The sequence below is a fragment of the Otolemur garnettii genome, unplaced genomic scaffold (assembly GCF_000181295.1).
Source record: "Otolemur garnettii isolate 467f Iridium unplaced genomic scaffold, OtoGar3 scaffold00015, whole genome shotgun sequence".
Taxonomy (NCBI): Eukaryota; Metazoa; Chordata; class Mammalia; order Primates; family Galagidae; genus Otolemur; species Otolemur garnettii.
Window position 1 is genome coordinate 6,613,081 of NW_003852410.1, and position 14,475 is coordinate 6,627,555.

General features: G+C 43.5%; 1 protein-coding gene across 4 annotated transcripts in view; it reads right to left on the reverse strand.

The window, feature by feature from the left end:
- ITPR1 (inositol 1,4,5-trisphosphate receptor type 1) overlaps positions 1-14,475 on the reverse strand; it is a 338,711-nt gene that overhangs the window by 44,240 nt on the left and 279,996 nt on the right. For all 4 annotated transcript variants that reach the window (XM_023510682.1, XM_023510681.1, XM_023510680.1 and 1 more), the window contains 2 exons: positions 9,119-9,241; positions 3,095-3,270 (listed from right to left, as the gene is read on the reverse strand). In XM_023510682.1, the coding sequence (XP_023366450.1) occupies positions 3,095-3,270; positions 9,119-9,241 (299 nt within the window). The remainder of the gene's footprint in view (positions 1-3,094; positions 3,271-9,118; positions 9,242-14,475) is intronic.

Here is a 14,475-nt window from a genome sequence, read left to right on the forward strand (position 1 = left end):
CTCCTGCTCAGATCCCCACACCCCTGCTCTGTCTCTCCTGCTCAGATCCCCACACCCCTGCTCTGTCTCTCCTGCTCAGATCCCCACACCCCTGCCCTGCCTCTCCTGCTCAGATCCCCACATTCCTGCTCTGTCTCTCCTGCTCAGATCCCCACACTCTTGCCTGTCTTTCCTTCTCTCATAAGCTCCATGTGGGATTTTCTCTCTTCTTAAAAACTCCCTCTAAATAATTACTTCTTGTAGCTATTTTGGCTCCCCCCAGCTCGGGTTATTATAAATGGTAATTAACTGTCTCATGTGAGTCTCCCCCTCCCATGATTTGTATTAAAGAAGTGATAACTGGTTTGGCGCCTATAGCTCAACCGGCTAAGGCGCCAGCCACGTACACCTAAGGTGGCGGGTTCGAATCCTCAGCCCGAACCCGCCAAACAACAATAATGGCTGCAACCAAAAATAGCCGGCCGTTGTGGCAGGCGCCTGTGGTCCCAGCTACTTGGGAGGCAGAGGCAGGAGACTCGCTTGAGCCCAGGAGTTGGAGGTTGCTATGAGCTGTAATGCCGTGGCACTCTACCCAGGGGGACAGCTTGAGGCTCTGTCTCAAAAAAAAAAAAAAAAAAAAAAAAGAAGTGATGACAGTGGAATGATTAAAGGCCAGAGGAAAAAAGCACTAGAGAAGCTCACAGAAGATAACCTCTGGAACACTAAGAGTTCCTTCCGTTTATTTACATAATTATTTTGTATTCCCTTCTGAAGTAGCTTCCTCTCACTGCAGGCGATACCCACATTCCCTCTCCTCACCGAGATCTGTCATTCTGGTCTTGCCTTTCCAAATGCCAGAGCTCACACTAAAGCACATCTTACGGCTAAGTCCAATATGCCAACAATTTAAGTGTATTTCCCCCCTGAAAACTTGATACGTGACTGCATTTTAGGTGGCCCTGATTATTCTTCTCCCCATCATCCGTGACTGAAAAGCTGCCACACTTGCTTATTCCGTCACCCAGTCAAGATGGTGACAGCTTCCTCACCCTGCACACAGCTCTCAAGTTAAGGCTCTGGCTCTGCACCAGCCACGTGCTGCCATTTCCATCACATCTCTGAGATCTGTACCTACCTTCTTCCTTCTACATCAGGACCCAGACTCTGGCTTGCCACACCTAATGCAAAGCACTGCTGCAGCCCGGGATTGGTCCCCCTGCCTCCAGTCCCTCCCACTAACCCCACATGACATAGCGTTACTGGATGAATTTTCTCAAGAATACTTCTTTGTAGATACCATTTCTTGGCTCAAAAACACTCCCAGCACTTTCCACTACGGCAGTGGTTCTCAACCTTCCCAATGCTGCAATGTATTTTCATTGTTAGAAAGGGGTCGCGACCCACAGGTTGAGACCCGCTGCATTACAGGGAACTGTGTTTCCCAACGTATGTTCAATACAACACCGATCTTGAGTGATACTTTAAAAAAAGTTGCAGGCCAATAATATCGGGGATCATAAATACACTGTTTCCCTTTCTTGTGGATTCATGATCCACGTAAGTATATGAAAGTCTCTGAGAAAACCGAGTAACACAACCTTGCATTGTGCTCAATGCAGCACTTTCCCGGGCTGATTGGACCATGGGACCTTTTTCACCTAACATTGATCAATTTGGAACACTCTCTGGAAATGGTGACCTAGAGAATGAGATCCAATTGCTTTTTCCTAAAATTCAGGGGCCAGGTGACTGACGGAATCCATCCCCACCAGTCAGTGCATAACCACAAACGAGGTGAAAGTCAATTCCTCATGGCCTCTTGTAAGCATCCTGGGCTCTCCCACTGCTCTGCTCTGGCCTACAGAAACCAAACGCTGTCTCTCTCCCTGCTTCTCAGCCAGATCCACCCCTTCCCCTTCAGACATCACTTCCATCCTGCCTCCTGCTTCTGAGCTCATTAGCTGGATGTCGTCCTTCCTCCAAGGCCCTTGGTGCCTGTGCCATTTGACACGCTTTGTGGGACATTCACTGCTGCACCAAATTACTATCTTAACCTATTCTGCATTATTGCTTCCATTTTTGTACAAGGACCCCAACTTCCTTGTGTGCTCAGAAGAGAAACCTCTGGAAGGCATTTTTAGATCCTCCAGTGCCTCACATGTCCAAATTTTCTCCTTCCCTTCACCAGGAAACCATTCCAATTTGTGGTCTTGCATCAGCTGTCTCCATTCCCTAAGAATCCTCCTACAGATGCATTTGGCTTCCATTCTTGAACGGCAATGGAATAGCATTTCCAAATGTCACCACCAGCTTTTAAAGAACCGTCCCTGATTCTCCTCTTCCCTCTCTGCCTGCTTTACCTCTGTGTTTGGACAGTACCTCTTACCTCTGCCCTCTCTTCCATGTGGCCCTCACCAGAAGCGGGTGCTGTGTTAATATTTCATCATTTGACTTACTGGCTAAAATTTCCTGTCCCAACAAACCTTTGACCAGATCAGCAAAACAACTGAAATCTCAACTGCTATCCCTCTTTCTCCCTAACTCCTGAGGGGGATATTCCCTAAAAGTGAGACTGTTGATGCCTGAAGGATGGGTTCAGAGGCTCACTGTACCAAGAGAAGGTCAAGAGGGGGGTGTCCACCTGCCATGATCTCTTGCTTCTGCTATTTTCTTTCTTTTTATGTATTTATTTTTGTGTGTATGACAGAGTCTCACTTTGTCACTCTGGGTAGAGTGTCATGGCATCATAGCTCACAGCTACCTCCAACCCTTGGGTTCAAGTGATCCTTTTGCCTCAGACTCCCAAGTGGCTGGGACTTCAGGCACCCACCACAACACCTAGCAAGTTTTTCTATTTTTAGTAGAGATGGAGTCTCACTCTTGCTCAGGCTGCTCTCAGACTCCTGAGCGCAACCAATCTACTGCCTCAGCCACCCAGTGTGCTAGGATTACGGGCCTGAGCCACCATGCCTGGCCCAGTTCTGCTATTTTGACAGTTGCTACAAACAATACAATTCTGGCCTGGGCTTTCAGTCCAGAATGCTAGGGACCAGAACAGAAGGCATTCCTGTTTACCCGCAGACAGAACAGCGGCAATGCAGACACTCAAACTTACATTGAAAGCTCCCAGAAGAAACAACGTGGGTTGTAACCCAACTGAAAATATCAATCGTAGAATTGTGGAGGCAATTAAGGCCCGGATGCCATGAGGCTTGGGGAGGGCGATGACAATGGCCAGGGAGATGAGCATGGCTGTCCACAGGAGTCCTGACCAGTGGGGCTCCAGTGTTCCTAGAAGCACAAAGCAAAGCTCTGTCAAATCGGTGCTTGCACTAATAACAGACCATCGGTGACAGACCAAAACAGGTTTTAATTCCATTTTCTTCAATCATCTTTCTGATCTTACGTGTCTCAAGTTTCACTCAAATTCTCTGCTCCAGTCTCTGTCCCAGTCAAAACAACAATGATTTCTGACCTCTGAGCTGTCATAGATGTTTCTTCTGCCTGGGAAATTCTTTTCCACTTCCTACTCACCATAGGTCCTAGCTTAGAGGTTACCTCTTCCAAGGGGTCTCCCAACTTTCTTCCTCCTCATAAAAACATGCTAGATGTTCCCCCTCCTCCATGTTCCCTGCACTGGCTCGTCCTCCCTGCAGAATCCCATCCTCTGTCAGTTCACTTGTCTCTCACTATCCAGATTCCACATTCCCTGGGAGAAGCACCTGGGTTGCCCAACGGGCACTTACAAAATGCTCGTTCAATGAATGAGACTCACACGTGTGTCACACTTCACTCTTTGGGAAAATGAACTGGAAGCCTAAACTTCATTTTCTATTAAAAGTACGCAAAGGAAAACTGCAGGTCCCCTGCCTGAATCAGATTTCTTCAAGGGAAGGAGGAAGGCAACTTCCGTATCATGAGCGGCATCCTACAATTAGATTATCCTTGCAGTCAAAGAGCTTATACCAGTTTTTGTCATCTCTTGCTATTGCAAGTTCTATTTAGAGTGTCCCACGAGACGGCTCGGTTATATAACGTGAGCCGACATGGCTAAAAATACAGTTCTGTAAAACACTCATTAAAAAAAAAAAAAAAAACCCTATTTCAAATGCTGTCACATTTTGAGTCTCCTTCAAATGTAAACAAGCAGCACTACATGATTAAGGCCACTTATATAAAGGAGTTTCACTTCTTCATAACTGCTGGGCTGGCAGCGCCATCCAGGAAGACACCTTTGCAGGTCATGGCTCCCTCATGAGCTGCTGGCTGCCCTAATTCATTTAGTCCACGCCTGCCGAGACTCGTTTTCTTCATTAAAAACTTCCCCTAAGCCCTGCCACTTACCTCTTCCCCTTTGACAGCCTTCAGAGGGAAAACCGATCAGACATGGGCATGAAGAGGCAGAAGCTTCTCAGAAATTCAAGAAGCAGATATTGAGACGAGTGCATCCCTTTGTGTACATTTAACAATCGTTAGGCTTCGCGTTAAGCCTTTTATGTTGATTATCATTACATCCTCTCCACCACCCTATGAGGTTGGTACTGTTATCTCCATTTTAAAAACAACTGAGTCTCGGGTTACACATCTTACCCACAATGGCACATGTTGATAGTCCTTAGCCACCATTAAAAAATAATCCATATATATAAAGTGTAAATTTTGATGAATTATGGCCGCTTATATAGTCATGCAACCCCCACCCCCATGTGTCACCACAACCAAGATACAGAACATTTTTGTCGCCCTAAAAATTTTCCTTGAGGTCATACATGGTCATTCCTATAATCCCAGCACTTAGGGAGGCTGAGGTGGGATGGAGTCCAGGAGTTTGAGACCAGCCTGAGCAACATACCAAGACCCCCCATTGCTATAATAAATAATAATAATAATAATTAGATAAGCATGACAGCACGTGCCTATAGTCCCAGCTACTTGGAGGCAGGAAGGTCTCTTGAGCCAGAAGTTTGAAGGTGCAGTGAGCTATGATGATGCCACTGCACTCCATCCAGCCCTGACAACAGAGCTAGGGCCCTGTCTCTCTCTCTCTCTCTTTTTTTTTTTGATGCCTCTTTGCAGTTGATGCCTTGGTCCATCTCCACCCCCAGGCTGCCACTGATCTGATTTTTGTCAGTATAGGTTTGTACTTTCTAGAGTTTCATAAAAATAGAACAAGTAATCACATTAGTAGTCGTCTGTGTTTGACTGCTTTCTCCAAGCAAGTTTTTAAGATTCCTCCTGGTCGTCGTGTGTATTGGTTCTTTTTATTCCTTGAGTATTCTATAGCATGGATGTACCACAAGTATTTATCCCTCTGACAATTAATGAACACCTGGGATCTTTTCCATTTGGAGCTATTAGAAATAATGCTATTAGGAATATTCAAGTATAAATCTTGGAGTGAACATGTTTTCATTTCCCTTGGAGAAACACAAGGGATCAGGCTGTTGGGTCCAGAATGTATGTTTCGCTCTGTAAGACTTCACTGCACTGCCTTCCCATCAGCACTGTGGGAGAGTTCTATCCACTGCACATCAGCACCAATACTGGATACTGTCAGTCTTTTTAATGTAGCCACTCTAGAAGGTTTGCAGGGTACGTCATTGTGGTTTTAATTGGTATTTCCCCAACAAGTAGTGTTGAACATCTTTCCATATGCTTACTGGCCGTATGCACGTGTTCTTTTGTAAAAGTGTCTGATCGAACATTTTGCCTATTTCTTTTTTTTTTTTTTTTTTTACATATTCTGGATATAAGCCTTTTATCAGATACATGTTTTGTAAATATTTTATCCCACTAGCTTACTTTTCATTTTCTTAAGTGCTTAATCATGATTTTAAACCAACTCAAGATGATCTCAGTGTAATAATAAATGTGACCAGTACAACGTATGTACCCAAATCCTGAAGAGACCAGTGTAAAAATGCTGTCTCCCCTTTATAAGAGCAGTGTTAAAAAGCAGTGCTGGATTCCAAAACCCAACTCTAGAAGGACATCTTTGAGACAGTTGGAGAAATCTGAATTTGGATAGACTATTACGGGATTTGCTGTTAGTTTTGTTAGATATGATAATGGCATGATGATTATACATATTTTAAAATGTCCTTATAAGTTAGAGATGCACACTGAAATATTTATGGACAAAAAATCCAATATGTCTAGACTTACTTAAAATGTTTCAGAAAATACAGAAGGGGGAATAAATGAAATAAGATAGGCCACATGTTAATTGTTAAATCTGGGCTGATAGGGACACAGAAGTTCGTTACACTGTTTTTTTTTCTTACTTGTGTACATATTTGAAAATTTCAATAACAAAAAAATTTAAATAGTAGTGTCTTTGTTTTAGTCATCATGGCATGCTCACATCTAGAAAGTTAAGAGTCATCCAGGTTACTGGGTGTATTGTATTTTGTTCTTTTTATTGCTAAGTTTTCCATTGTATGGATAGATTACAACTTACTTATCCACCCAACAATTAATGGACATTCGAGTTCCTTCCAGTGAGCAATCTGAAGCTGCCCAAGTTTTATGCTTTGGAAAAACTGTGTAACTTGTCAGTTCTGAAATAAAAGGGAAGAAATGATGCTTTTGAAAAAGAGCTTTTAAGGCCACTGGTGCTCTTGGTACCCACAGAACCACATTCATACACACAGTAAGGTCATTACACACATTCAAGAACAACGTTTTGGAAATCCTGTTAGAGCAAAACTTAACAAATACTGATCTCAAAAAAATATCTTCAGGTCAACAAATAAGATCTTGTCTGTTTCTAGGGAGGGTTAATACAATACTCCTCTTAAAGATGGTTAACAGTGAGTACAGAAAATGTCCTCAACACATCTTACAAAAAAAAAAAAAATTCCCTGTGGAGTAAATTCAAGTGTTTCAGGGAATTCGGTCTCCATAAAATGGAAAAGGCTTCTGTAGGTGAGAGTAACCTCTCTTCCCTCCGAGGAGATCTCATCATACTTTCAGTTTAGTCTATCACCATGAAGTTCTAAAACCTGTCATCCCAAAATAGGAAGCCTTGACTCCAGTTGATGCCGCCTTCAGGCTGCACTGTTTTAAGAGTTGGAAGGATCCTTAACAGTCATGTTGTCCAGTGGGTCTCAAAGTTTGACGGCTAAGAAATGCATGCCCCCTAAGCTCTATGAGACTTTCTGAAGCCATACCGCAGTTTCACAACCACTGGCTAAGTTTAAGCATCTCTTATACAGAAGATAACAAAGACTTGCCAAAGTGGCTCGCTCAGAATCACGTGACAAACGAGTGGCAGGAGCCAAGCGCAGACACTACGTTGGACTTCCAGGAAGTCCACTGTCTTATCACTGAAGGGCAGCAGCTGCAACTCCCTGCCCCAGACACTTGGCCTAAATACTGCAGGCATAAGAAACCAGTGAACAAAACAGATAAGGTGAATAACAAAAACTGATTTGAAATATTTCTGAGGAAACGAAGAGTAAATGAAAACACATCCAAAGTAAGGGCTGAGTGAGGTGCTGTGAGGAGTGTGGTCTGAGGCAGAAGCAGACCCAGGGCCTCTGTCACAGCTGGGGAAGTTCTTCCTGACTCCTTTAAGGCTCACACCCCTCTCACCTAGCAGCTTGGTTAAGGCAGATGTCCACTCAGAGAAAACTGTGTGGCCCTGTGTCCTGTCACTTCTTTTCAGATGTAGACACTCATGTTTCCTGTCTTGGCATTTTAAAAAAAAATCCCCCTTGGACTTGTTTAGGTCATGTTTGATGGGGGGAGGGAAATCATTCAAATGGTGCCCTAAGTGCAAATCAGGCCAAACAAGAAAAGTCCCCAGTGGGTAAGTTAGATATGTAAGCATTACATAACATGTCATCACTTTCAAATTGGTCCTTAAATTTACTGTTACTACACATACCCCAGCCGCCTGAGTTGACCTCTGCACTGCTAAGCTCAAGAGCCAAGCCTGAACCTCACTCTTGCGCTGCTTCTGGTCTGAACGTTTGGGTTCTTTTCCCCATTATGTTTCAGGCAAGTGGTTCCTGGCAGGTTGTTACATACACATGTGAGGTGATCTGCCCGATAGCTCTGATGAATAATTTAGCTGAAAAGCAGACCTCCCAGGTGGCTGCAGTGGGTGTCAGAAAAGGGGCCACGAGTGTCTAATAGAACAGGAGATTTAATGCCTGCCACCAGCACCCCACGAGTGTGAATACCTACAGAACACCATTAACAAGTCGAGGGGCCCCACACAGGAAGATGCCCCTTCTGTATTGGCCCCTCTGCCTTTTCTCCGCAAAAGGCATAGAATCTTTATACAGATGACAGGGAGCAGACTGGGTGGGGGACCCATAAAGACCAGGGAAATTTCATTTTATTTATTTTTTTTATGAGACAGAACCTCAACCTGTCGCCCTGGGTAGAGCGCCATGGCATCATAGCTCACAGCAACCTCCGATTTCTAGGCTCGAGCGATTCTCCTGCCTCTGCCTCTCAAGTAGCTGGGACTACAGGCGCCAGCCACAATGCTTGGCTAATTTTTGTTTGCAGCTGTCATTGTTTGGCAGGCCCAGGCTGGATGTGAACTCGCCAGCTCAGGTGTATGTGGCTGGTGCATTAGCCACTTGAGCCACAGGCACCGACTGAGCCAGACATTGCATTTTAACATGTGAACATGGCAGGTAGCTTTTAACAGACTAGGCGTTTAAGGACGTACAGTCCACAGTCAAACAACTTTTACCTCCCTAGCAGTCCCCTCCCCCCCAAAAAAAAAGAATCCAGAGATTTCTTACAAATTCTTTAGTCTGAAATCAATCCCAGAATTATGGTGTAGGTAAACATTTACTAGACTAAGCCTCAAAATGTCTATGTTTCAGGGTCAGCTCTGTCATTAACTAGCTGGGCAACTTTGACTAAATCTCTCAACCTCTCTGAGACACAGTTTCCCAGGACATTTAAACAAGGGAGCTAAGACAGTATCTCACAGTTTTAATAGTATATAGCTTCTTCTCTTTCTTGATTAAAAAAATTACATGGATACATTTATATTATAAATACTTTAAGTAAGGTTTCAAACTAAATCTGTGGCAACAATGACAATCTCATTTTGTCTGAAAATGGGATCTAGTTAGGAAAATTTTATCCTTAAAATTAAAAATATAGGTACCTCCTCGGACTCCTTTAAATGGGTAGAAAAACGCCACAAGCAGATTCATCAGGACGGCCAAGTTAAATGAAATGCTGCTCCAGAAAGACATATTGCGGGCACACCAGTACAGCACCGGCTGGGCTGTGGAGACAGGGATGAAGCCAGGTGAGATTGGACACCCCATGATGGGACCCCAGGAACGCAGCGCAGCCCTTCCTCCCGCTGTCCCCCAAGTCCACTTCTGTTCCCAGCTTTTATGCCAACAGTAAAAATGATTGTTTTGGACTCAGCACATAAAGACATCAGATTGGTTTATTTCCGTGTGGAGTAATTACTGGAACAGAAGTTGTTATCAGGGATAAGGAAGAAGAGGAGAAAAGGAGTCAGAGCAACTCAAAACCCCACATGCCCCAGTGAGCACCATCACTGTGGAATCAGGGGGTTATCTAGATTCACGCACTGAGTCCTTGGTTCCCCGCAGGAGCCCCAGGACCAGATGAGATACCCACAGAGACCCAAGAGTTCAATTAGCTTTTTAAGAGTGTAGGGCATGGGTTGGGAGGTTGGCCCACCTGGCCCCAGACTAGGACTGGTACCACATGGCTCCTGGGCTCAAATGCTCTACTAACTCGCTGGTCCTTAAAAACAAGACAATGATCCCTTGCCCAACATCAAGTCATCTGCCATTTCCCTGAAGTCTGATGATCATTCCTGGGGATGAGGAACCAGTGTGAGAGTTGCTGACTGGGTGGTCAATGGCAGAATAGTAACCAGTTTCAAAGGCAGAGAAAGAATGTGGCACCAAAGCCACCACCGAAGGGCAAGAGACACATTGGCACTGCTGCCACCTTAATCCATTGTTTCCTATGGGGGACGGCTACCATGCTGCTGGGCATTCTCAGTCTGAGAACACCACGCCCGTGGCCCACTTGGGCGCATGGTTCTTTCTCGTTTTTCTGTGAATTCTTTTCAGTGGTGCCTTACACTTAGGATAATGCTCAGAAATAGACGTGGTAGGAATAATCCCAGCGTCCAGGCCAGAGGCAAAGTTTCCGAAGTCAGTCTCATTCAACATTATTCCCCTCCAGAGAACAGCGCTGAGTTATGTAAGAATGGATCTCTGTTGTGTATTTCTTTTTCCCAATGAAGTCATCATTTAACTTCAGGACAGCAGCCAGTGATAATCCAATGGCCCTATAATAATGCCTGTAGCAGCAGCCAAGCTTTTGGGAGCTCCCATCCAAAATAAAATTATGGTACAATTAAATAGAGCCCTGGGTAATTTAATAATTGCTCCTATCATGTTCGCACTTGCTAACAGGCAATGTTTCCAAACTATAGAGTTTTAGAGCTATGAGCAATTATCTGGTTTAAAATTCCTCATTGTATAAATGAGGGAAACTGAGGTCCAGCAAAGGGTGGAAACTGCGGTGATCACATTAGTCATGTTCCTGATCCTCTGGGATCAGCAACAGGGATAAAGATAAGAGACTCGTGTCATAATTCAATAGTGGAGCTGACCAGGATCCGGCCATTCCCCAGGTAGTAATTCACTTTTCTATAAGTTAACTGCTGAAGCAAATTTAAAATAAGCCATTTATCTGCTCTAGGGATAACAAGCTATTGGTGTTTCTTCTGGGACTGAGGTCCATTTCTGATCTGGAAATGAAAACTCCAAAAAAGCACAGAAGAGATGAATGGCAAGGAGTTGGTAAGTGCTAAAGCTGAGTGATGGGTATGTGGGAATTTGTAACATCCTCTCGCATCAGTGTATGTACACAAAGCTCATACTTAGAAGATGGGGGTGGGGGTTGAAGGGGAGAAAGGCCATGTCAAAGTTCAGTGTTGGTCTATGTAAGTCATCATTCTCTCCAGAGAGAGCCCTCAGCATCAGATGTGAGAACAGCCCCTGCAGGATACTTTAGTACAAGTATAATAAATGGTCAACTCTGGCATATGGCTCACAAATAAATCTTATTTTTATAAGGGTAACAGTCTACTTAAATTGTAGTGTCATTCTGAATCTGAAGATGCTTTCAGTCCTTCACATCAACTAGGTATTTATCTGGGTGCAAGAAGATACTTAGAGACTAACCTTGATGTGCAACATCTTTTATTTCCTATGGCACCTGGAACTGTGCCCGTAAATCTCTCTTTCCAGACTCTTCTCCCATTCTCCTTCCCCATACACTCTGCTTTTGCATCCCAACCAAGTGGCGGTTCCCTGGACGCATCACGTCCTCTTCAGCCTCCTTGCACTCCCTTTGTGGAGACTTAAAGACATGTTCATAAACCTCTTGATACTCCTCTCCTCAAGTGGTGAACTTAATTCCCTTCCTCGTCAACGTGGCCTGGGCTTAGCACTTTGCTTATAACAAGTGGAGCGAAACCACTGGTGTGTGACTCCCAAGATGAGGTCATAAAAGCACTGTGGGCTCCTCCTTGCTCTCTCTATTGAATTGATCATTTTTTTTATTGAGCAATAATAATAATAATGTAAAAAAAATTCACATTGTCAGATAGGAGTATGTCTATCATAGAATGCCTTGATTCTGAGATTCAGTATGGAGTCATCCGTCAACTTCTTATTATTTTTTTCCAAAGTCTCAAAAAATAGACAACTAGTATTTATAAATAAAAATAAAATTTCAAAAAACAGATCATGCCAAATCTTATAGACAATAGAAAAAGAAGAAATACTTAAATCATTCTACTTCATCTGGATACACCTGATATTAAAAGTGGAAAAAATGTATTATTATAAAGGGAAATTACAAACATATTTCACTTATGAGGATGCGATATCCTAAACAACATATTAACAAGTTGAATTAAAAATTAATGTTCAAGTAATGTACTTTGATCAAAATTAAATCCAATTTATATGTGAGAATTAGTCACTATTTTTTTTCTTTTTTTTTCCTTTTTCTTTCCCTCACCCCTTCCCTCCTTCTCTGTCTGCATTCCCCTTCCCCCATGACCCACCATGTCATTAATTGTCCTCATATCAAAGTTGAATGCATAGGATTGATGCTTCCCTAAGAAGAATGTTTTCCACCTCTATCCAGTGAAAAGGACACTTGTGATTACAGTGGACCCACTATATTCAGTTATTGAATGATAGTTATCATTCAGTCTGAAGAAACTAACTGCTGGGATGTGACATTCAAGCAGACTGATGGAGAGTCCCTTGGAGAGGGACTGAGATCTCCTGCCACCAGAGCTAAGAAGTGGATCCTCCAGGTCCACTCAAGCCCTCAAATGACAGCAGCCCTGCTGGACATCGTGGCTGCAACCCAATCAAAGGCCCTGAGCCACGACCACCTAAGCTAAGCCACTCCCAGATTCCTGACCCTGAGAAATTATTAGAAAATAAACAGTGTCTTAAGCCACTGAATTTTTAGAGTAATTTGTTATATAGCAAGAGAAAGCAACTAACCTACCTTCTGTGGTAGACAAAATAATGGGTCCCCCCATCACACCACATCTTAGTCCCTGGGAGACCTGTATGTGACACACCTGTAGGGGTGATTGAGCTCACGATCTTGAGATGGGGAGATTATTTTAGATTATCTGGGTGGGTCCACTATAATCACAAGTCCTTATAAGTGAAAGAGGGAGGCAGGTGGCTCAGACTCAGAGTGATAAGGAATGAGAACAGCTCTACTGACATTGCTAGCTTCGAAGATGGGGGAAGGGGCCAAGGGCCAAGGAATGCAGGCAGCCCCTAGAAACTGGAAGAGGCAGGATGCTCCAGAAGGAACACAGCCATGTCAATACCTTGAGTTTAGCCTGGTGAGAAATTTCTCAGACTTTTGATCTCCAGAACTGTAAGATAATAGATTTATCCTGTTGCAAGATTCAGACCTTGTGGTAGTTTGTTATTAGCAGCTATCAACCCAAATCCTACCAACTCTTCTCAATGCTATTCATACAACTGACTTTTCTCAAAGTCTTCCTTTTCCACACTTCCACAATGTGTCAATGCTTGATTGTCACAGCTCTGGTCATAGTCAACTTGGCATTACAGCCACTTACCAATGCCTGTGCTGTTCGCCCACTTCAGAGGGTAAGTCCAGCAGGAAGGAGTCACAGTGTTGGATTCCCCACTGTACTTATAGAATGTTTCTACTTCCTAGGGGCTACAAGTTGGCTGGATCAATATAACTGCTATGTTATAGCAAAAAGATGGAGTGCTGTGATCCTGAATGGCAAGCAATTTAACTGCAACCCCAGGTATCTCTTGGTAACATTTATTCCTGGTTTTTAGTTTGTTTTAAAGGAGCTGAGCCTTGCTGGACAACTTGGACTCCATACATACTGATGTGTCTGAAAACAATGTGGAAAACCCCGAACAAGAAACTATCAGTGTATTCAACTCTGCCTTGATTTCCACTTTCACTGTTTTCCAGGGTTTCCACTTCACCAGGGCTAGGATCTTCAGGAGAGGACGTCAGAGAGAGGGTATGAAGCAGGGAAGACTGTGTCTGTGGGTTGTGTAAGTAGAGCTGAAGCTGGGAAGAGGGCTTGTGGAGAGCAGGGTGACTAGGTATTTTCATTTTATAGAGGAAAATACAAAGCAGCATCAGACCCAGACCTCACTCTGTGCCTCAGTCCTACCTACAGATTTATGGAAGGACAGATGATCCTCTGTGATACCCAGGAAAAGATACAGCAACTATATGAATTAGCCAGAAAAATCTTTCCTGCACATTTATCTAAAGAGAAATAAGCTACTTAGAGGGGAAAAAATGAATTTTGTTTTCGTTGTACTTCTAATGAGTACATTTCTCCCTTCCCTAAATATGCAAAGCATGTTTAATTCAGTTATTATTTTCAGCAGATAGTTTTGAAGCCAATTAAAATCTTTCAGTTGACAACTACAGTTGTGCTTAAGCTTCACTGAAACAAAAACTGTTTTTCTAAAAAAGAAACACTGAAATAAAGGAAAGTATTAGCTAGAATGTAACATGTATCACGGACTAATTAGATGGCCATGCTGGAATAATTCAATCAGGTTGTCTTAACTCCCCACTTTGTAGGTGAGAGCCTGGGAGCAGTTAAGTCATTTGCCCCAGGGCCACAGAACCAGTGGGTGGCAAAGTGTAGCCTGGACCTTGGATCCCCACTCCTGGGGTGGGGGGACTCCTACCATCCAGGCTACTGACAACATCTCAGCAAGAGGGATGAGGAGGGATCTCACCTCCTGAGAATAGGGGAAAACTTTTTTGTTCATAAGCCTTTTGAAGAGCCTACAGGAGACACATATTTTATATAAGTATTTGATAACACAATTCTAAATCAATGAATATACTGACCAATCTTATAGACACATACACTGATAATAATTTTAGAGTTTATTCACTATTATATCG